This window comes from Mytilus galloprovincialis, chromosome 4 (genome assembly GCF_965363235.1).
Source record: "Mytilus galloprovincialis chromosome 4, xbMytGall1.hap1.1, whole genome shotgun sequence".
In the NCBI taxonomy this organism is placed as follows: domain Eukaryota; kingdom Metazoa; phylum Mollusca; class Bivalvia; order Mytilida; family Mytilidae; genus Mytilus; species Mytilus galloprovincialis.
Window position 1 is genome coordinate 90,212,132 of NC_134841.1, and position 22,810 is coordinate 90,234,941.

The window sequence follows — 22,810 nt, forward strand, 5'->3', positions numbered from 1 at the left end:
CCAAGCTTAAAACTTTCACTGTAACCTCGCTCTAACTTATCCCCCATCCCCCCAAAAAAAACCAAACAAACAAACCCGCAATACTATTGTCATTCTTATAGTCAGCACTAAATTGTTCACAAACAAATGTGTTTTAAGCTGCTAAAGACATATGATTCAAACGCTCAGAAAGTCTTTTGTTCTATATTTTGCTCTCCATTTTTATGCAAAACCTTTTACATTTTTATTTTATGGTTTATTGTTGAAGGTCGTACGATGACGTATGGTTGTTAACACATACTTCCTTTGGTTTCTTATGGAAAGTCCATTGACAACAAACATACCACATCATCTACTTTATGTAAGTATTGTATAAATTACAACGTATTTTGGGTGATCTTGCAAAATGATCGTAATCCCGAAAATCGTAAACATATTTTCTTATCTTTAAAGGGGGCAAGAAGGGTTCCATTAACAGGCCAATAAATAAGATTACAGTTAATTTAAAAGAAAAAATAAAAAAAATATGGGTATTTTTTCTCTCATAATAACAGTAAACAGATTCACAACAATGTCAATTTCAAGAAAGCAGACAACAGTTAATTAGTCAATAACAGTACAGCATCAATGATCTTGAATATATGCCACTTTTAACTAAAATATAAAGGCACAGAACCAGGACATAGGAGCACAGAACCAGGACCGTTTTTCTTATCACCAGCACAGCGTCAGGACAATTCCGTTTAACGAACTTGCACGACTTTTGCAATATAACATTGTTGTAATATACTTTGCATGGTACTTATGACGCATCAGAGAAAAATAAAGCAACAAAACTGTCGTTTTATTGCCGTTCTGATACAATGTAAACAAACCCACCAGCACAGAATCAGGACCCACCAGCACCTGACAGGACCAAATCACCAACACAGAACGTTCTCTCGCAGGACAACTATACCCACCGTGAAATTGAGAGTTGATAGTAAAAAGCAAATACACTATATAATATACAGCCGGATAAACGCTTACATTATTGAAACCAATAGAAGAGTAATTATAGGAGTTTCTGAGGAAAAAAAAATAGGAGCCGGGCTAGAAAAACAATTGTCATGTCCCAAAGTACCTAAATCATTTGATACCTTTTCTGAAATTCTTCAGTCATAAAATCTCTTACAAAAATTCATCGGGTCACTAAGTATATTAAATAGAGAGGGTCTATATATGTAATATATCAATTACCGCCGTTGATTGATTAGTTAACTGAGAATTGATAGTTAAAAGCAAACACACTTTATTTATAGTAATGCATGTTCATAACATACTAAACGTATGTTCATATTGAAATAAATAGAAAACAAAAAATGGAAATTTTGGGAAAAAAAGGAGAAGGGGTTAAAAAACAATTGTCCTGTCCCCAAGTACATATAAATTTTTATCAGCTTTCCTGAAATATTCTCCAGTTATTATTTTTTTTACAAAAAAATCATCCTACAAAACTTTACATACTTTCAACCACCCTTGGATGCCCGCGATTTCGCGGGTGTGTTTTAGCATTTATCATCCTTGCTTAAAGTATTTCAGTTTGGGTTATATTGGTAGGAAAACGAAAATAAATGCGTACACATATTGTTTCCGTCATCGGACTGACTTTTTGAGAAATAAAAGACTTCCGCTGCCCTTTAGGCCTGTTTTGAAATTAAACATAATTTGAATTAGTACTTGGGTTTTATGGCATTCTTGAAGGACGTACATTACCTATAATTGATATATCATTATACGCTATGGGTTTTAGGGCATTCTTGAAGGACGTACATTACCTATAATTGATATATCATTATACGCTATGGGTTTTAGGGCATTCTTGAAGGACGTACATTACCTATTATTGATATTTGTATAATCGGTCATTAATCTGCGGTGGATATGTGTCTCCTTAGAAATCATACACATCTCTTATATCGTTTGTTTACACTATCAGTGGCCCATCTTCAAAGTACATTCCATAAAATCACCAGCTTTTTCATTGGCTTATCTTATTTCTGTATGCAATATATCGGTGAGAACTATTATTACATATATTTACAAAACATCGTAATAAGAATATCTAGCATACCAGCATCTCATCTGTAAATAAAAAATTCCTCTTAAAAAGATAATAGAGGACATTATTTCACAACATACCTTGTATGATATTGTCGAAAATATAACTAAATCAATGAAAAATTATATATTGGCGAAATTTCTAACATCGTGAAACAAAATGGGATAAAAATTATGTATACAGTCTGAATGTCTATTGCAAAAACTACCGCTTAACTGAATATAAAGAAGGTGGTGGTGTATGATTGCAAATGAACCGCTCTATCAGAGATTAAATGGCGTAAAAGATAACAACTATTTGGGGTGTTGTATTGTCAAGAATTTGTAAATTTTAGTTAAAATATTTCGTTTAAAAGATTTGTAGCGAGCACATTTTACTCATACTCTCCAAGTAAGTTGTCATTATGTTGGTAACTGAACTGTTTCAATGTGTGGTTGATGTTTCCGACATAAGATATGGATAAGAAGGATCGAGGTGCATTCCTACCACAGTTGTGCCAAAGAAAGGAGAGAGATACCAAGGGGACATTCCTAAATATTTATTATTTGATGATCCTAAATAAAAAGCTGTTGAGTCGTAAACAATCAATTAGCAAACCAACATTTTTTATTAAACAGGTAAAACATTATACCAAAGGAACATTCAATATCTTAAATCGAAAATAAACTGACAGCGCCATGGTAACAAAATAAATATGTCTATGCAAATAACAAAATCGACAGCTCAAACACATCAAACAAATAGATAACAACTGTCATGACTTGGTACATGCATTATTTTATGCAGAAAAATGGGAATTTAACTTCAGTTTACAGATAGATAAATCTCTTACTTGAGACAGTCAATATTCCATTATACTGACAGCGATGTGTGAACAAAACAAACAGACTTAATAGGTTAAACACAACACACAAGATAGAAGACAAAAAAAAACCAGAGCAACACAAACTCCATCAAAATTCGGGGTGATCTAAGATGTACCGAAAGGGTAAGTAAATCCTGCTCCACGTGTTTCACCCGTCGTGTTGCTCATGCAATGAAAAACCCGGTATAACGTCTGATTCGGTATGTTACATTTAGGGGAAAGAATGATCTGGTGATTTCAGTTCCAGATAATTATTAGTTTTAATCAGAGTGACTTTTTGTAGCCCCTAATCAAATGGAAAATCAAAAGCACAAACACATCAACTGTCATATTCCCGACTTGGTACAGACATGTTATTATGTAGAAAATGGTGGATTGAACCTGGTTTTATAGCGCTATACCTCTCACTTGTATGACAGTCGCATTAAATTCCTTTGTATTGACAACAATGCGTGAAAGGATACTACATTGCCGGAAAGTGTATGATTTGTATTATTTGAGCAAAAAATACCCAAAGGACAATAAAACTCGTAAAAAAGGTGAATTTAAAAGACAAAAGACAAATCCTTTTATTACAAACCACAACATAAAACAATAAAGACTAAGCAACACAATCCCCATCGACAGCAGAGAGTTATCTCGTGTGCACCAGAAGGGTAAGCATATCTAACTCTACAATATTCGAAATGATAAAAGAAATGTAAACTTAGCGTTCCTGCATTTGTATACTACCAAACACAAAAATGAATAGAGTTGTGATCTGTTTTAGTTTGTAATATAATGTAATATTTATTACTTTGTCTTAATTCATGAACTATGTACCATACCTTCAAGTTAATAACTTAATTATTCATTACTGAACATATTTTTCGTTATTCACATTCTTCGAACTCTCTGGCATTTTTCAATTTCAAAATTATATCTCTTTAATATTTCCTGAATAAAAATTTTAAACTGAGATTATTACTTTGACACACACTTCAAACTTTACAATTTCCTGTATTTAGTTATCATGATTGCAACGAACTGGTTATAGTAATAACAATAACGGTACCAATTTTTCTGCACCAGATGCGCATTTCGACAAAACATGTCTCTTCAGTGATGCTTGTGGCCAAAATATTTGAAATCCAAAGCTTATATAAAAGATGAAGAGCTATAATCCAAAAGTTCCAAAAAGTATAGCCAAATCCGTAAAAGGAATCAGAGCTTTGCATGAGGGAGATACATTCCTTAATTCAAAAAATTTCTAACATTTTGTAACAGCAAATTTTAATAAAACAAAAAATCCGCTATTTTCATACCAGTACCGGAGTAATGGCTACTGGGCTGGTGATACCCTCGGGGACTAACAGTCCACCAGCAGAGGCATCGACCCAGTGGTAGTAATAACAATAATGGTACCAATTTTTCTGCACCAGATGCGCATTTCGACAATACATGTCTCTTCAGTGATGCTCGTGGCCAAAATATATTTGAAATCCAAAGCTTATATAAAAGATAAAGAGCTATAATCCAAAAGTTCCAAAAAGTATAGCCAAATCTGTGTAAGGAATCATATATTATAGACGTCGTTTCATGGGGAAAAGTTCGATTACAAAATAGAATGAAATATAAGCCTTTGTGATTTGTACTTTACAGAACATGAACAGTATAATTCTTGTTGTGAGGTTTATTACATCATTTCATGTCTATTACGACCATTAACAATCTTAACCTGAACCTCAAATTCCTTCATTGCACACATATGCGTGATCGAGAATTGTCCAACAATGGCATTAGATATCTCGATACATGGCCTGTAGAAGGTTATCACTCTGACATACACACGTATTCAATTTATCTTGATGAAAAAGAATTATTACAGCAGTAAGACAATCGTGTTCAACGTAAGTGCATCAGCGTTATTTTGTTTCAGTTCAGGCAATGTCAATTATATATTTTTCAGACAGAAACACGTCTTTAGATTATCAACAAGTTATTAAGCACTGCTAGGAGTAAAATAACCTAAAACATCAGTTAAAATAGTCCATTCGAACACAAATTTCATACCTTGAAATATTATGTACTTTTCTGTGTGTGTCATTCATTCAAAGCTGATACGTTCTTGCATTCTATTGATGTCAATGTTTAATTTGTGTCGACTTTGATCTCGATCTCTTTCTATCTATGTCTTTCAAACAGAGCTTATGAATTGGTGGTAGATTTTGCACCAATTTTAAACTCTATCCTGGTGTATAAATAGTCAAAATATAGTACGAAACAATGAAACTGTCTTTTTCCTTCCGTTCACATACATATTATTTGTTGTCTCTAAAGACATATCATGATGACGGCACCCGAAAACCTTTAAACTCTCTGTCTAGTTTTATCAAATTTCCTGTACCAAGTCAGGAATAAAGCAGTTGTAATCAAATAGTTCGTTTCTATGTATGTTGGCGTTTGATTTTGTTGCACTTCAGTGGTTCTGTTGTTCCTGTGTTTTCCTCCTATAGTTGATGTTTTTCCATCGGTTTTTGCTTATTCTCAATCGATTTTTGTTATTTAAACACCGTTATACTACTACTGCCTTTATTGAAATGAACTGCAGATGTGCAATCCCTACGTGACCTTTACAGCCAAACTGCTGGCCAAATTTTGTTTCACCAAAAAGCTTATGCCAAGTCTGGATTTCTTTCCAACAAAAGATAGAATATGGCTCACTATCCTTGCAATTTAAGACAATAGTACAACTTATCTTTTTCCTCTTCTGATGTTGTCCTTTAATTTCATTTTCCACTAAAAAGATAATACCGGTATCCTCTAACTGTTTAACTCAAAGAACAGTGATTGCATCTATCCCATTGAAATTAAAACAAAGGATAGCATGCACAGATACAGTTTATGTACATGCCTTTTAAAAACTCTTTAACGTTTTTGTGAACCATTTAAATAAAATACACTTTTAAATATCAGAAAAAAAGATATAATGTGATTGTCAGTGAGACAACTCTTCACAAGAGACCATGCAATGACACAGAAATTGACAACTATGTGTCACCATACGGCCTTCAACAATGTACAAAGCCCATTAAAGCTTGTAAGGCGATGAGTTTATTCTTAAGCAGCATCTCATGAATGCTTAAAAATACTTTAAAATAAAATTGACTATTACAAAATCATAACTAAGTTGCCCATCTTAAAACAGGTGTACCTAAGTTATATGTTAAAAAGTTTCAACGGTCACCTTGTCACGTCTAACTAGTTTAGTAATAAGTGTTGGCTAAATATTTAGTTTCACAACATAAGAAATGGTTAGGTTTTTTTAAGCTGGTCCGTCATATTGTTTTGTTCCAAGCTGATACGATATTCCAGCGCTTCTGTTCTATCTTAGGATATGCTTGGTAACTGCGTACATGGAAGATTTTGAACCGAGTGTTCTTCCCAAGGTTTTGTTTTTTCGTTCAATTCAGTGTTCAGTCTTGAATTGTATGTGTAGTGTTATAATTGCTGTGGTTTGTCTTTTCGTGATTTATCCTTTTAGCATGTGACGTCATCAAGTTGTCTGTTTTTCTTCGATTTATTTTTTGTAGTACACCCCTTGTTATATTCTGTCGGATTTATTTTTTTACTGTTAATCGAAGATAATAAAATAATGTTAATAAACAAGTTAAATGTTATTAGAAGGACAATCTATTTTTCCCTGAATTTATTGCACATTAGTCATTTTCCCAAATCTTGAGATTCTCGTTATGTTTTTGTTATTTTGTTTTTTTAAATATTTTAATACAGGCCTTAAGATAGCTCAATATCGCAATCCCGATAGTTTCAAAATTTATATATATTCAATATATATATACTATAAATAAAGCTATAAATTGTATTTTCAAATACAAATCACTTCGTTTGTGTAAAGACTTGCTTTGATGATAATAATTTTTCGCAAAACATAGAATTTTGTTTTAATTTGTATCAATATTTCTTCAACAATACCATGTAGCACTTAATAATATTTTGATTGGATGGAAATATGTAAAAACATTGAAAACAACACGTTCAATAATGTCTTGCGTCCGAAGCACTTTTCTGGATTGACCTTCATCAGGAACGCTCAAAGCCAAACATTTGAAATCCGAAAATACCGAAACCGTTAGTTTGGTACGATGTACTTATCCTTTAAACGCACCTGCATTCACAAATCTTCCCAGTTTTTAATGGGCTTCGTGTAGATTATTCTTTAGTTGTGTTTGGTTTGTTGTTTAGTGTTTTTAAACTTGTTTGTCTTTTTGGTGGTTTTTTTTTTATCTTTGCCCATGAGATTATATATCAAAACATTAAGATTAACAAAAGACTTCTACAATCATCTGGAAAAAACATAAAACAAAAAAATGAAGAAAATAATCGAGAGTTTTAAAGTATGTAATGATTTATTTTAAAAAGAATACTAATTAACAGTTTAACTAACCAATAATAATTATCTATATTCTAATATTCTTATATAATTAAAAAAAAAAACATATACCTTTCTTTAGCCGAGTGAATGAAACTACTGTATAAATATATAACATGTATAATATGTTATTTCCACATATTTGGAAATCTGTTAACTTGTTCATTGGATCATGGAAGTAATGTTGAAATATAGCTTCCATGATGGGTGTTATATTGTGTTCAGTTATGTTCAATTGTATTCGTTTACATAACCTGGTTAAGGGTCTTGACTTCGGAAATAAAAACTTGAAACTTGAAACTTTAACTAAGGAGAGACGTGTTCGGTTAAAAAAAAAAACGAATGAATTTTAGAAAATTGGTAAAAAAAAAAGTAAATATGAAATCATTTGTGATGATAACACTTATAATCTTAATAATTCTTAAAAATATACCGAACTATGAGTGAGATATAAATAATATTGATAATGATTTTAGTCATTAATTTTGTAATTCTATCATGGCCCGGTTACATTGTTGTATTCCTTCGCCGATTATTTGTATGATTTATGTGTATGATATAATAAATATTATTTTTATTCCCGAGGCATGGTCAATCGGTAATGCCATATCAATCTTTAAGTACAAAGTAGTAACACTAAATGACCTCCATTGCTCACTTCTCTTGTTTTGGTAAGATTTTTATTTATATTATTTTACATTTACTGGAGTGCTCTTTTTCAATATCAATCGTGTTTGTTTCGTTGCAAAAATACCAGGACAATGAATAGAAGTTAAAAGTTAAACAAAACTAAAGAGTTCCCTCTTTGTTATTTATATAAGTTTCAATAGAATAAATATTTGAACTTAGAAATTATCAATGTACTATTGAATAAAATTGAAAATAGAAACGGGAAATGTGTGAAAGAGACAACAACCCGACTATAAAAGAGCAGAAAATAAGCCTACGGCCCCCAATGGGTCATCAATACAGCGAGAAAATCCAGCACCCTGCAAACGGGCTTCTAAACAAAGATGTGCACTAGTTCATCGAAAATGGAAGTCACACTAAATAAAGCCCACTAACATTTGTAGTATTTGACTACCCTGGGTATATTAATAAGAAGATGTGGTATAATTGCCAATCGGGAACAACTCTACAAATGAGACAAAATGCCATAGAAATTAACAAATATAGGCCACCGTACGTTCTTCAACAATGAGCAAAACCAAAGAAAGGCTCTGAAATGACAAATGTAAAACAGATTTAAACGAGAAAACTAATGTGGCCTGATTTAACCTGAATCAACTTGTAGACTCGCTGATATTTGTCTGGTTATGGCTTCATAACATTATGTAAAGGGGTTATATGATTACATGGTATTTCATAAATATTCAAGTGACAATGTGTTTTTCAATCATGACTGTATCATCTAACGTAACTCATGTATGTCTGTCTTACAATAACTTGAATTCTCAAGTTATTTTCAGTAAGCAAAACAGATAACAAAACATTTAATCCACACCACCCCATGGTCTTCCACGTCTACATAATATATTTAGATACATACAAAAAGGAAAACAAAATAAAATGCTTTTACACTACATGTGTACAAGATTACATAATTATATATAGTACACCAATACCTGACTGTCATGAAAAGTATTACTACAGAAAAATTATAGCATTTTAACTACAAAAAGTTCTCTTCTTGTATCTTTAAGAGATAAGATTGACAGTTTGCTTTAAAACATTTATACTTTTACTGTCTCTCAAATCTGAAGGCAAAGAATTCCACAGCAAGCTTCCAGAATACTTAAATGTAAAAGTTCTTCTTTTACGATACTTAATTAGTTCGGCGTTGAACGAAAAATCTTAAAAGTAGTAAGCATTTTGTTAATTCAAGCATTTGTCTTACTATACGAATGCTTGGTTAATTTGATTTTTTTTTTTTTATTTTTTTTTTTTTTTTCAATCTTTGATATCGTGACATGTCGATTCAGTTTATGTAGTCTAACGTTACAAATAAAATCATAAAAGATACTGTAAATAGGTTAATAACAAAATAGCCGGAATGAAAAGCCTATCCCGTAAACTGTGCCAATTTTACTTTTGCACTGTTATCCAACCTTCCATATGGAATAAGAAAAAGAGCCATTAGAAAAACTAGGATCCAGTTACCCAATCAAAAATTGAAGTTTGATAGTTTGGCAGACTTTTTCAATATGTTTATTTACAACCCAAACAATGATTTCCAGCTAAGATTTTAGATATTCCATTATAGATACAGTAACGGTTGCAGGTAAAACTAATGAAATTGAAAAATACAAATGTTTTTGTTTCTTACCAAGACTCATATATATCAGACATGCAGATACGCTGACACATGCCATGGTACATTTTCGATGGAATTCTTCATTCTCTCGTATTTTCCTCTTCATTAGCAGACTTATGCAACTTATGTGTTTCTGCGTTTCAGTTCATAGATTTAGAATATATTATTATCATGTATAGTTATTGGAAAGTGAAAGAAACCATTTCATGTTAATTATTATCAACCTAACAATTCAGCAAATGTAACTGTTTATTTTTCTCTGACACAATTCATATGTTACATGATTTTTATCACTTCAACAGTAGGGAAACCCCAGGAATTTGAAAATATGAATAGGTCTTTGTCACCTTTTATAGCATTTTACTTTCGCTTTACACTTTACTAATATTACATTGTAATACATCTATAATACTAAAATAACGAGGTCCAATTTGTCAGCCGTCATGGGGTAAAAACGACAAATCAAAGAATTCAACTTTACATACAGCTAATATAGTACAATGGTGTTGATATTGCCAATAATTAACAAGATCCGGGTCGAATCCAATACCAATAGTATATTCACCTATTACCTATTACCTTATCTGTATGTTCCACATCTCAGGCGCACCTACAAACGGTGTATTTCGGATTTTGCTATATACACGGGTCATAATCACAGGGTTACACTACTAAATTCAATCATTGTCAAATTGTTCCCTATTGTAGTATTTTAATAAGTAAGACTTTCTAAGATGACATTACGAATACTAAAATTCTGGACATAAGATAAGGCATATAGGTACAGTTTTCTATTTGTTAGCGGGCATGATGTAAAACCGTGAATAGAGAATTCAACTTCATTTATAACTTATATAGCACAATGCTGTTGACCTTTTGTTTTCCAAATAATTAATATTACCAATAATTGATAAGTTCCAGGTCGACAAGTTCAAAAAAAAAGATTTTGAAAGCAGAGAAAACTGTGCGTCTTATAATTGGCATGACTTTATCAGATGACAATTCCAATACTAAAATAAGGCTTATGCATAGTTATATACTTTAATTCAGTCACTGACCGGCGATATCACAGGTGTGTTCTTGTGTAGTTTATTTATGAGGCAGGTGACACATATATGCACTTGTGAAAAAGGACGAAGTCTGTATAAATAAGTATTTGAACACTGGTTTTCACCTGCTTTGTCATGGGCGAAAGCAATTCTTTTAACCCTTTAATTCCGTGAGTCCATGTATTTGTATGGCACTGGGTAGAAAAAGAATTCAAGATTTCTTGGCTTATTAAAAATGGAATTATTGTATGTTTTGTCTGATACATGATAATGTTGAGTGAGTTGTAAGGCCAAAAAGAAATATGTGTCTGTTTTCATAAACCCAGCTGATCCTGTGTCATTTTATTAATCACTAATAAAATTGTCATTTTATTAATCCCTAATAAAATGAAAAGTGAAACTTCAAAGTAAAAGCAGAAACACCTACAATGCAGTCTGGTAACTCTGCCTACTGAGGCTTTGAGCTTGTATATTTCTTCTTCATTATATAAAAAATGCATCAAATTTTTATTTTAATCTATAGACCATGTTCACTGAAAACTCTATGTTCTGTATAAATTATCTTATTTCCCTAAAAGCGTTATTTGAAATGAGTTGAAAATCAATCAGACAACTTGGTCACCTGTGATTTTCATGGTAGTGCAGTTGTCCAGTAAGTCCGCCCATGCACAGTAAATGTGTGTGGAGGACCAGTTTATATCTGAATGAACTAGAATGTAAGGAATGATGTCTTATTAATGTACCAATAAGAAAAGAACAAAAGATGAACAAAATTAAAAAAAAAATAGTCAATGCTAAAAATTAAAAAAAAAATAGTCAATGCTATTCATTCTATTGACATTTTTATTTTTTTATAATCATATTTTTTTATTCTCTTTATTTTCTGATCTTATTAAGAATAATAATGTTACATTTTGGTTTATTCTTCTTTTTCACCAATTTCTTAATCATATTGCAAACACTTTAATTTACAAAAGCATATGCGGAATATTGAGACGCTCATACAACATTTGTACAATGCAAATGTAAATGGCAACCTGCCATCAGGCATCACTTGTCCGCTATCTGTCTATCTGTTACACCTTTGAAACTTCACATTACATATATGAGTGTCTTGCAACAAACATGGACTGCATACCCTTCTGAAGCAACTGATGTCGCCCTATTCTCTTCAGGGTCTATATTTCTCATTTGTTTTTGATTTTCATAGTTGATTTTCTATTGTTTGACACAATGACTCTTATCTGTTCAAATTCCAGGGTTTGTCTTATGTCCTTGGATTGCCCTTAATTTTTAGCTCACCTAAACCAAAGGACCAAGTGAGCTTTTTTCATCACTTGGTAGTCGTTGTCTGTTGTCGTTAACTGTTACAAAATTCTTCTCATCTGAAACTACTAGGACAAATTCAACCAAACATGGCCTTAATCATCATTCGTGTATTTAGTTTTAAAAAAATTCCAGTGACCTGGACAACCATGAACCAAGAGGGCTGCCAACGCTAAAAATAGAAATTAGGGGTAAAATGTAGAGTTTGGCTTATATCTCTGAAACCAAAGCATTTAGATCAAATCTGACATACCCGTAGGGTAAAATTGTTTATCAGGTAAAGATCTACCTGCCATGAAAATTTTCAGATGAATCGAACAACCCACTGTTGGTTTGCTGCCCCTGAATTGGTACTTTTAAGGAAATTTTGTCGTTTTTGGTTATTATCTGGAATATTATTATATATAGAGATAAACTGTAAACAGCAATAATGTTCAGCAAAGTAAGATCTACAAATAAGTCAACATGACCAAAATGGTCAGTTGACCCCTTAAGGAGTTATTTTGAATTATGAGTTGGCTGCATTCTTGTCTGTTTGAAGGTATATTTTTCACCAAAGTAAGCTCTCTTTGAATTTGTTTATGTTTTTTTCAATGACATTTATAAGTCCTAGTGAAAAATTTCATTTTATGAAATTAAATGTACAATGTATGAAAATCAATTTGCAGCTTTGAAAGTTGTTTTCATTTTTAACATACATTGTATATTGTCAGGATGGAAAAAGATGTAAATTCTTGGGAAAGAAGCAGAAATATAAAAGCAGAGGCCAAGATTAATGCAGATGAATCTGGGTACAAACCTACCTATATTTATAGTAGGGTAAGTGATTGGAGTTATGGAGATTCAAACATGAGTGGAAATACAGAAAGTCATACACAGGTGAGATTTCAATTTCAGATCTTCCTTGAGCATATACATATATGCATGTAGGTGATGGTAGAAATCTTCCTTGAGCATGAATATGTAGCTATAGGTGATGGTTTAAAATCTTCCTTGAACATATATATGTAGGTGAGGGTTTAAAATCTTCCTTGAACATACATATGTAGGTGAGGGTTTAAAATCTTCCTTGAACATATGATACATATGTAGGTGAGGGTTTAAAATCTTCGAGGATCATACATATGTTTGTGATGGTTGAAAATCTTCCTTGAGCATATATATGTATATAGTAATGTTAGAAATCTTCCTTGAGCATATATTTACATGAACATGAAGGTGACGGTTTAAAATTTCCTTGAGCATAAATATACATATAGGGGATGGTAGAAATCTTCCTTGAGTATGTTGAGTATACATATATACATTTAGATTTATAAAATTTCTAGATTAGTTTTCTGTTGTTTTTCAGAAAATCTTATTTTTTTTCAATTAAAAAATAACTAAATTAAAAAACATAATAATAAACAAAAACTTTATGTTATGATCTGCTTTTCAAACGAGAATTTATTTTCTGCCTTGTTAGTTTGATAAAGAAAAGGCTTGTTTTGTTTTATAATTTTTTCTGGAAATTGTGTTTTCATGTTGAGCCAGAATTGATTTATCAATATAATACTAAGCAGGAAATATGTTATATTTTCAGGACCAGCTATATGATTTAAGTAACCATAAAGTTTCAATGAATAGACCAGCCTATCTGTCTACAGAATATGATAAGTATGTTATCAGATATTTAAATAAGTGTTCCAGGAGTTCAGAATTTATTAAAGATGATAACTTTTTATACTTGTGACGAAGTTTTGGTGAACTGTCAATATAATGCTTGTGTAATAAACATAAATTGTTAATGAAAAATAAGTCAGTAATTGAATAAATGTGTGAATAAAAAATCCTTGAAACCTAAATGGAATAGAGAAAAAAAATATATAGTATGTAATAAAGTTCCAAAATCAGCTATCACAAAGACATTTAAAGTAACAGATATAACACAATGTACTACATATTAATGTATTATTTTAGTTCACAAGGTTTATGGGATCCACAGAAATGGATTGGATCTGTCCATAATGGTCCAGGAGGTGGAGTATCACCACTCACACTAGAACATCATACAAAGAAGATGTCATATGATAGAACTTGTGAGATTTTAAAATTTTATTTTTTATATCTTTAATTCATTTATCGAAATATGGCATGAAAAAAGTTCAATAGGTAATTCATACATCAAAAACCAAAAAAAATAATATAAAAACTTTGAAAATGTTTTCTTTACTGTACTTTCCATTATTTGTCCATTATCCATTTGGGATCCTGAAGTCATTTCAAAAAGACACTAGAGGCTACAGCTTACAATGTTCAAGGTCTCTAGATATTAGTATCAGTTCTGTCATTACAAAAGTTTGTAATAAATAATATAGTCACTTGTATGAAAAAGTGATATTCTGTTGTGCATTCAACGTTTAAACATTACAGTTTTGTAATAACTTTTCTTCCATTTTGTTTTATTTATACATGTAGCTGTTCCAGAGTGTAAAATAACATCCTCCATTGAATACAAACATGAGAGTGACTGGGCAGATTACAATGATAATAGCAGGTATTATTTTTTCTCTAATGGCAAAGGTTATATGCACAGATATTTTTTTCTTCATAAAAACATACATTGAACCGAGGGAAGGTAATTCCAAGTCTAATATATAAGGAGGGTATGTTTGATTTGCACAGTAAAAGCAGTGTTCTCCCCAGGCCGTTTTAGGGTCGCGGTACCGCGACGCTATATTTTTTTACCGTGACGCTATAATAATATCCGCGACGCTATAATAATTTCCGCGACGCTATAATTATTTTTAGGATGTTACTTTTCTCGTTTCTTGGCAAAGCCATGTCCTAAATTGTGAACTTTCATCTAATTACCGCTTATGATCATAAAAAAATATATCACCGTTAATTGTAATCCCTTCAAGTCGGACAATAGAGGCAATCTAAAGTGATTACATAGGTGTTAATTGCCCTTTGGGTGATAACTGGTTGGATACTAATACCCCAAGCTGTCACTTGTGACATGATTATTACCACGTGGTATGCAGTGGACAAGGAGAAAATGTAATCAGAAAATCATAAAATAAATCAAATTATATGTTTGCAAAATGAAAATTCAAAGAAACAAACATTTTTTTCTCTTTTAAACAGAGATTGAGTCTTATCTTTTTATGACTTTCAAAATATTAGTATTACTTTCTTTCTCTTCCTATTACTAGTTGTTAATCGAGAGTGAAAATTTTGATTTTAAATTATATAAGTTTTGTACTTTCTTTAGAAAGTGATCATGATTGGCTTTAGTTTATGTTTCATCCATTTAATGCATTAAAAACGCCATATTTATTCCCAATCTCTTGTCAAACATTGTTTTATTTTCGTATTTTTCATTGCTTTCGGCGGCCATTTAATATTTTAGTGTAAACTACGGATCGGAATCGGACCAGATATTACAAAAATCCGCATTTTACGTTCTATAATAACTACATATCCACAAATGGCACAGTAGACAGAAAACAATACCTAAAGAGAAAACTAAGCATTAACAGACTGTTTATTAGATAACTTTGTGAAAAAAATACATATCATTTTGATAAAAAGAAACAACTGGGACCATATGAACCAATATATTTGATAGACATGATAAAGAAAGTTTTTTTAATTTAAATTTTATTGCTATATGATACTTTCTCTTTCCTTTTTTTATTATAACAACTAGTGTTTTTTTCCTACACATTTAGTGCAATTGTATCTATACACATATATTTTTATTTGGCCCAAGAGGAAAAAAATAATTCTGGAACTATAAATGAATATAGAAAACATAAACTGAAAATACTGTTAGCATGGTTTTAGTTTAATTGTATTCTCAGTTATGAATTCAACAATATAGATACAAAGAATAGGGTGGAATAGAATATTTTATTCACCAAAAAAGGGCCTATAGCATACAAACAATATAATACATTTTGTAATAAACAATAACGTATATAACAAAGGAAATAGGGCATTACCACGACACGACAAATTACATTGAAAAAAATACAATTTATTTTTTACGCCAAATGTGATGCTATCCAAAATTTCAGGGGAGAACACTGGTAAAAGTATAAGAGATATTAGAAAATATGCAATTGTCAGTTACTATCACATTTTCAAAATGCCTTTCCAATGGTACCAATTACTTTTTAATTCAACATCCAGCATCAACAATTTGTCAGTATTTCAGAAAGCAGGAATTGCTTTCATTTTTTATGCCCCATTTATGGGCATTATGTTTTCTGGTCTATGTATCCGTTCGTCCATCTGTCCCGCTTCAGGTTAAAGTTTTTGGTCAAGGTAGTTTTTAATGAAGTTGAAGTCCAATCAACTTGAAACTTAGTAAATATGTTCCCTATGATATGATCTTTCTAATTTTAAGGCCAAATTAGAGATTTTACCCCATTTTCACAGTCCACTGAACATAGAAAATGATAGTGTGGATGGGGCATCCGTGTACTTGGGACACATTCTTGTGTCCCTATAGATTGTTTAGATTTGGTGCATTCAGTTTTTATCACTGATATATTATATTTGTATATTATTTATTTTATTAGTAAGTAAAACAATTATAAGCGAACAGACATCAACATCCAATCATTAGAAACAGAACATTGACTTTTGTAAAGGTTTACTCCTGAGTTCAGATCCCTAACACTGAATCATATAACTTAGTATAAGGATGCATCATAGTTGGTATTTGTCAATAGTACTTGATCAGGTGAAATTCATTTGAATAAAGAAAGACATTACAGGCAAATTGTAACAAATTATATTTTACAGAAATTGGATGAACATGGTACAGATACATAAAGATCAGGAACCAGACTTACAACAAGAATCCAACATTGATAATAATGAACAGTCGGTAAGAAGATTGATTTGTAATCTTAACCATTTACAGCTAAAAATGCATTTAGTGTGTAGGTTAAGATATCTTTGTCCAGCTTGCTTGCTAGCTCAACCCAGAAGTCATTATTAGGTAAGGCATACAACCCTCCTTAGTTTTAGTCTACTCTTAAATGAGGGTAGTATACATTACCTAATAATGACTTCAAAAATATCACTTTTACCTACACACTCAATACATTTTTCTGTAAAGAGTATTTTTTATTGCATGGTGATGGAAAGCAAGTTGATGTGAACATTCATTGCCTGTTCAGAACTTAAAATTATACCGGATAAAAATAATCAGACTAATTTGGGTTTTTTTTTTCAGGCAGCAGTAATAAGTGATCTACCAATCTACTTAGGAAAGGTGACCTATATAATAGATTTGGATTATTTTTATATGCATATTGGAACAGGTTAGTACATCATCTTGGTATGGAAAATGTTATTGATAAATACAAAAAATATAACATTTAAATTTCAACTGTTTATTATTCCTTTTTGTAATAGATCTTTGTGTTTCAAGCCTAATGACATTCAATGATTATCAGTTATTAATTGAATAAGAATAGCATCTACATGTACATCATATATAAAGTCTTTGAATAGAAATATATATGCATTAATAAATACCAATGCTTCAATAATTTTGCCTTACTATTAAAAATTTAACAAAATATAATAGAAAAATAAAGAATATGGTGTATCTATCATTGATGCAGAGTCAGTACATGCACGATAACAACAAAAAACCACGAAACGCAAAGGAACAGTGCTTTAATAGCTGCTCTTCCATCTCAAAGTCACAGTGTCTATTAACCAATCATATGTCACCATAACATACTATGAATTCTTAAGATTTCTTTTTTTTAAATCGCATTTACAAGCAAAAACAAAAATAATTCAAAACAGTGAAATTGTTTATAATGCTGCAAACTTTTCTTTCTTTTTCAGCTGAACAACTTGAAGAATTTTGTGTATTAGAAGACAGTATAGCCAGTTATTGTGAAACATCATCCTGTATAGAAAATGTATCGTACCTATGGTTAGAACAAGTGGTACTGGTTGATTGTCAGGAAAACAATGGCTGCTGGCGTAGGGGACAAGTTACCAGAATAGACAGGTTAGTATCTATAAAAAGCTAGTCCAACTCTTTCCATCTCTATTTCAAATAACTTTAGAACATCTAGTAGGCAACCTGTCTTTAATTAATACACAGTTGTCCAATTATCAAGCACTGAATCGATCCATGTCTTGTGGATAGATAATACAGAAACTATGAAAGATATGCCATCAATGCAAAATTCTCATAATAACAAAAACTATTAATATTTATATTCAACGATACATAAACATATGAAATAAGACAATTACTGAGAAATGATATTTCTTTTCTTCATTTTTATAGTGAAAACAACAGTGCAGATGTGTTTTACATAGATTATGGAGAGACTGAGAATGTCAAAGACAATAGGATATGTATTGAATTATTAGAGGAGTTTCTGAGCTTTCCTTCACAGGCTTTGAGATGTTGCCTGGCAGGAATAAGACCAGTTAGTATTATTAGAGGAATTCATATAGCTTTGACTTGGTTTCTGTATGAAATTGGACCAGTAAATTTCTGCAGATTTTGTTCCACAGGTGGCATTATATGTTAAACTTTGCTTCCTGTTCTAACAAATTTTTGTGTAATGATTTTTATGCCCGATTAATGGGCATTATATTTTCTGGTCTGTGCATCCGTTCATTCGCCCATTAGTCCCGCTTCAGGATAAAGTTTTTTGGACGAGGTAGTTTTTGATGAAGTTGAAGTCTAAACAACTTGAAACTTAGTAAACATGTACCCTATGATATAATGGTTTTCCTCATGTTTTAATTTTTTGTGTATCTTTAACTATTTGAAGGATATAGATTGATGTGTTATCAACTTTTTATTTGATGAATGATATAAATTGATGTAAGTCTTTTTGTGAATTAAGTCTTTCAACTGATTATGTCAATAATTTTTTGTTCATATCCTTATATATCAATTGTATCTAAAAATAAAAGTATATAAATTGCTTTAAGATTTAAAATTTTGATTGTAGATTGCTAAGAAATGGATACCAAGAGCTGTTAGAATTTTTGAACAACATACAAGCATCAAGATTTTTAACACTGTGATTTTGACCACAGAGCATGGTATATTTAAAGTGGCACTGTACAGTAGTGATGGAAAACATAGATGTCTGTCAAATATTCTGGTAGATGAAGATTTAGGAATTGTAAGTAAAGGAAGTCAATGAACCTGTACAACAAGAGCCTTGTACGAACATTATTCAGTTTCGACCACATCTTTCATTTGCATTGTTTGAATTCATAGCTATGCAAGCAATTGAGAAAAATTTGCATAACTGTTTTACATTGCAATGTGTATGATTATATGTTAAATTGACCAAACTTAGTGTCTCTACTATAGTAAGTCTTCCTCTCTAGTATAATGTCCTCTGATGATGTAATGCATTAGTCTGATATGAATATTCTCATAAGTCATAGCAATTTTCACGGTTAAATACCATGCATTCTTGTAAATATTGCCATTTTAGAGGACGTAAAGTCTAGATGTATGTCTATAAAAAAAATTGAGCTGCCTTTGGAACATAAAATTAAATAATATTCAAACAAACCTGTTTTAATCACTGAAAGGTCTAATAAATGTATATGCACTGAGTGTTATTATATAACTTGTTCAATTAATTATTAACAGCCTGTAGAAGATGAAGTCACAGAATACTTTGAAGATGCAGAAGAATTTTATGCAGCCAGATTCACCCAAGCAGCAACTGGTAATTATGACTTTGTTATTCGTCAAAGATTTGCACAATTTTCTTTTCAATGGTAAAGTTAAATCATTATTTGTTCCTTTATGACATGATGTTGCTGTTTAAGGGCATACAGGTATCATTTTTATGCCCCACCTACGATAGTAGAGGGGCATTATGTTTTCTGGTCTGTGCCTCCGTTCGTCCGTTCGTCCGTCCGTCTGTGCCTCCGTTCGTCCGTCCGATTAAAGTTTTTGGTCGAGGTAGTTTTTGATGAAGCTGAAGTCCAATCAACTTGAAACTTAATACACATGTTCCCCATGATATGATCTTTCTAATTTTAATGCCAAAAAATAGTTTTGACCCTAATTTTATGGTCCACTGAACGTAGAAAGTGATAGTGCAAAGTTCAGGTTAAAGTTTTTGGTCAAGGTAGTTTTTGATGAAGTTAAAGTTACATCAACTTGAAACTTAGTACACATGTTCCCTATGATATGATCTTTCTAATTTTAATTCCAAATTAAGTTTTGACCCCAATTTCACGGTCCACTGAACATAGAAAATGATAGTGGGAGTGGGGCATCCGTGTACTATGGACACATTCTTGTTTTTCTTATTTTTTACTTATTTTACTGATAAAGTAACTTTTTTTCTTATTTTTTTAAAGGAACATTTATAGAAGTCTGGGGTTATTTTTTTTACATTAATAAATAAGTAAAACCCTCCATGGAATTTAACAAAACATGGACAGAAGAAGCTTCTTTGTGATAAAGAAATGGCATTCAAAATAAAATATATATTGTTGACATAATGCTTACAAAAGATTAAAAGAATAGTGTGTACTATGACTAGTTTAGTCTGGTAAGATTATTGACAGCAGTGTTATCTCTTTTACAGATAACTATATAGACTATAATGCACAATACAATATGGTCAATGGTCAAGTTTACAGTCAAGGAAATATGTAAGTTATTTTTGAATGTCAAATGGCAACATAGTTGTACATGTGATGATATTATACAATCATCTTCTGATCAAATGCCTTCCAAATATTACTGTGCTGTGACAGCATTTTACATATGGGTCATATGTTAATCTTGCTGTAATGACATTTTACACATGTGAAAATGGTAAAAGTTGCTGTGATGGCATGATACATTGTTGATAGAACAAACAGAATGAATTAACTATTGATAAGATGCTCACTTAATACTGTGGATTCATTATTATTCATTGGTTACCAAATTTTGGGGATTTCATGGGTACAGGGAAACCACGAAATTAAATTTTCATCCAATTTGCTGTATAAATATATGGCATTTTTGAAACACAAAATAAAATATCAACAAAAAGGCAAGTTTTCCTCAATCCACCAAAAAATGGTACCTACAAAAATAATTAAATCCACATTATTACATCTTATTCTTATATTGGGCTAAATTCACACTTTATAAACTTTCTACTTATACACAAATATACCAGCAGTTTATGGAGAGCTTACCAGTAAGTTAATTACATGCATTTAAACAGTGGTTTTGTTCTTGTAGTTTACTTAGTCCGGCGGCTACAAGCATATTTCAGACGAATTGTGCACATCCTGTTACAAGCATGAAATTTGGCATAGACCTTCCTAAACTATTACTCTTTTATTTCAGATAGGGAGGCATTTGAAAAAAATGTCTCACTTCCGGTAAAATCCAAAATGGCGGACGTCATACTTAAATCAGCCCAATATCGAAGGCTAGCGTGTAAAAATGTGTTATTATCATGCTACTATCATAATATTTGGTACAGACCTTTGTTTTTTACTACTTTTGGATAAATTAAATAGATTAGATGTCTTCAGAAACCCCACTTCCGGTTAAAATCCAATATGGCTGACATTGTACTTAAATAAGCTTATTTTTTAGGGAGGGTAACTGAAATGTGTTTTAACGTATTGCTACTATCATTACATTGTGTATGAACCTTTCTTTGGTGTTTCTGATGGATACAATGCATAAGACATATGTCTTAAAAACCCTTTCTTCCGGGTATATCCAAAATGGCGGACAGAGAAATATCAATTTTTTATTCAAATTTTCATTTTTTTCAATATGTAAAGAAATGATTTTATTTTGTGCTGGTCATTAAACTTTTGGCTTAAAGTTATCCTCAAAACCACTTATTCTAGCATGTTGTAAATATTTAGATATAAAGTTGACACTTCCGGTTAAAAATATGACGTAAATTTCAAAGATGAGTCCTCAATCTATTTCTTCGATTTAGAGTTTTGGATAGATTGATTAAAACAAAATAAAATCACTGTAGTACTAAAATTTATTTAAAATTATTACTATTTGGCCAAGAATACATGTTTATTCACAGTCACCATGACATGCACACATCGCAGTGCACAGGATACCCGATTTTCCACATTAAAAATGACCGCGGAATCCTTTCTTACATCCACAATGTATAAGCTTTTGACAAAATGATGAGGCCTCAAAAAGAGTTTTTCAAAAGTTATCCTCTTTGTCCCCGCCTGGAGTGGGTAGCATAAGAGCCAATCCCAAGCTTGTCTCCCTAAACACCTGCCTAAGTATATTGCATTATTTACATGCTGGAAAAGACTAGACCAAGTTGAGGGAATAGCCTCGAAAAGCCGTCCCTGTTGCGCAAATAGTTATTTTCTTACTTCGTTAACCATGTTATACCCATCTGCTAAGTTTGTGCGATCTCACAGTAAAACCCCGGTGATTTAGTCTGATTAATCATCATTCTTTTTGTTAAAGTCACATCTTCAAATGCAATCAATGTCTCCCACATAGTCTTCCCCCCCTTTCAAGCAAAGAGAGAACCATATCACAACAGGTAAAGACATGGATAACAATAAGTGTTTCAGATCACTCATTGCCTAGTGCATTTGAAAGGCCATTTATAGATATTAATCCAAAGTCTTTTGCCCTCCCAAACACAACGTCTACCCCTATGTCACGGAATAGCGAAACAGTATTGACAACATCATCATTAACGACTGTTCGAATCATGACTCGTTTAAG

General features: G+C 31.6%; 1 protein-coding gene across 3 annotated transcripts in view; it reads left to right on the forward strand.

Annotated features, from left to right (window-relative positions):
- The first annotated feature begins 7,966 nt into the window (after positions 1 to 7,966).
- LOC143073351 (uncharacterized) overlaps positions 7,967 to 22,810 on the forward strand; it is a 36,387-nt gene continuing 21,543 nt past the window's right edge. Inside the window, exons 1-12 of one of the 3 annotated variants that reach the window (XM_076248815.1) lie at positions 7,967 to 8,045; positions 12,777 to 12,942; positions 13,646 to 13,719; positions 14,023 to 14,141; positions 14,521 to 14,599; positions 16,861 to 16,945; positions 17,297 to 17,384; positions 17,923 to 18,091; positions 18,377 to 18,521; positions 19,056 to 19,232; positions 19,715 to 19,793; positions 20,667 to 20,733. In XM_076248815.1, coding sequence (XP_076104930.1) covers positions 12,778 to 12,942; positions 13,646 to 13,719; positions 14,023 to 14,141; positions 14,521 to 14,599; positions 16,861 to 16,945; positions 17,297 to 17,384; positions 17,923 to 18,091; positions 18,377 to 18,521; positions 19,056 to 19,232; positions 19,715 to 19,793; positions 20,667 to 20,733 — 1,247 coding nt within the window. In that variant the 5' untranslated portion in view covers positions 7,967 to 8,045; position 12,777. Of the gene's footprint in view, positions 8,046 to 9,488; positions 9,656 to 12,776; positions 12,943 to 13,645; positions 13,720 to 14,022; positions 14,142 to 14,520; positions 14,600 to 16,860; positions 16,946 to 17,296; positions 17,385 to 17,922; positions 18,092 to 18,376; positions 18,522 to 19,055; positions 19,233 to 19,714; positions 19,794 to 20,666; positions 20,734 to 22,810 lie in introns of those variants that run through there. The other 2 variants (XM_076248814.1, XM_076248817.1) reach the window with 2 other exon arrangements.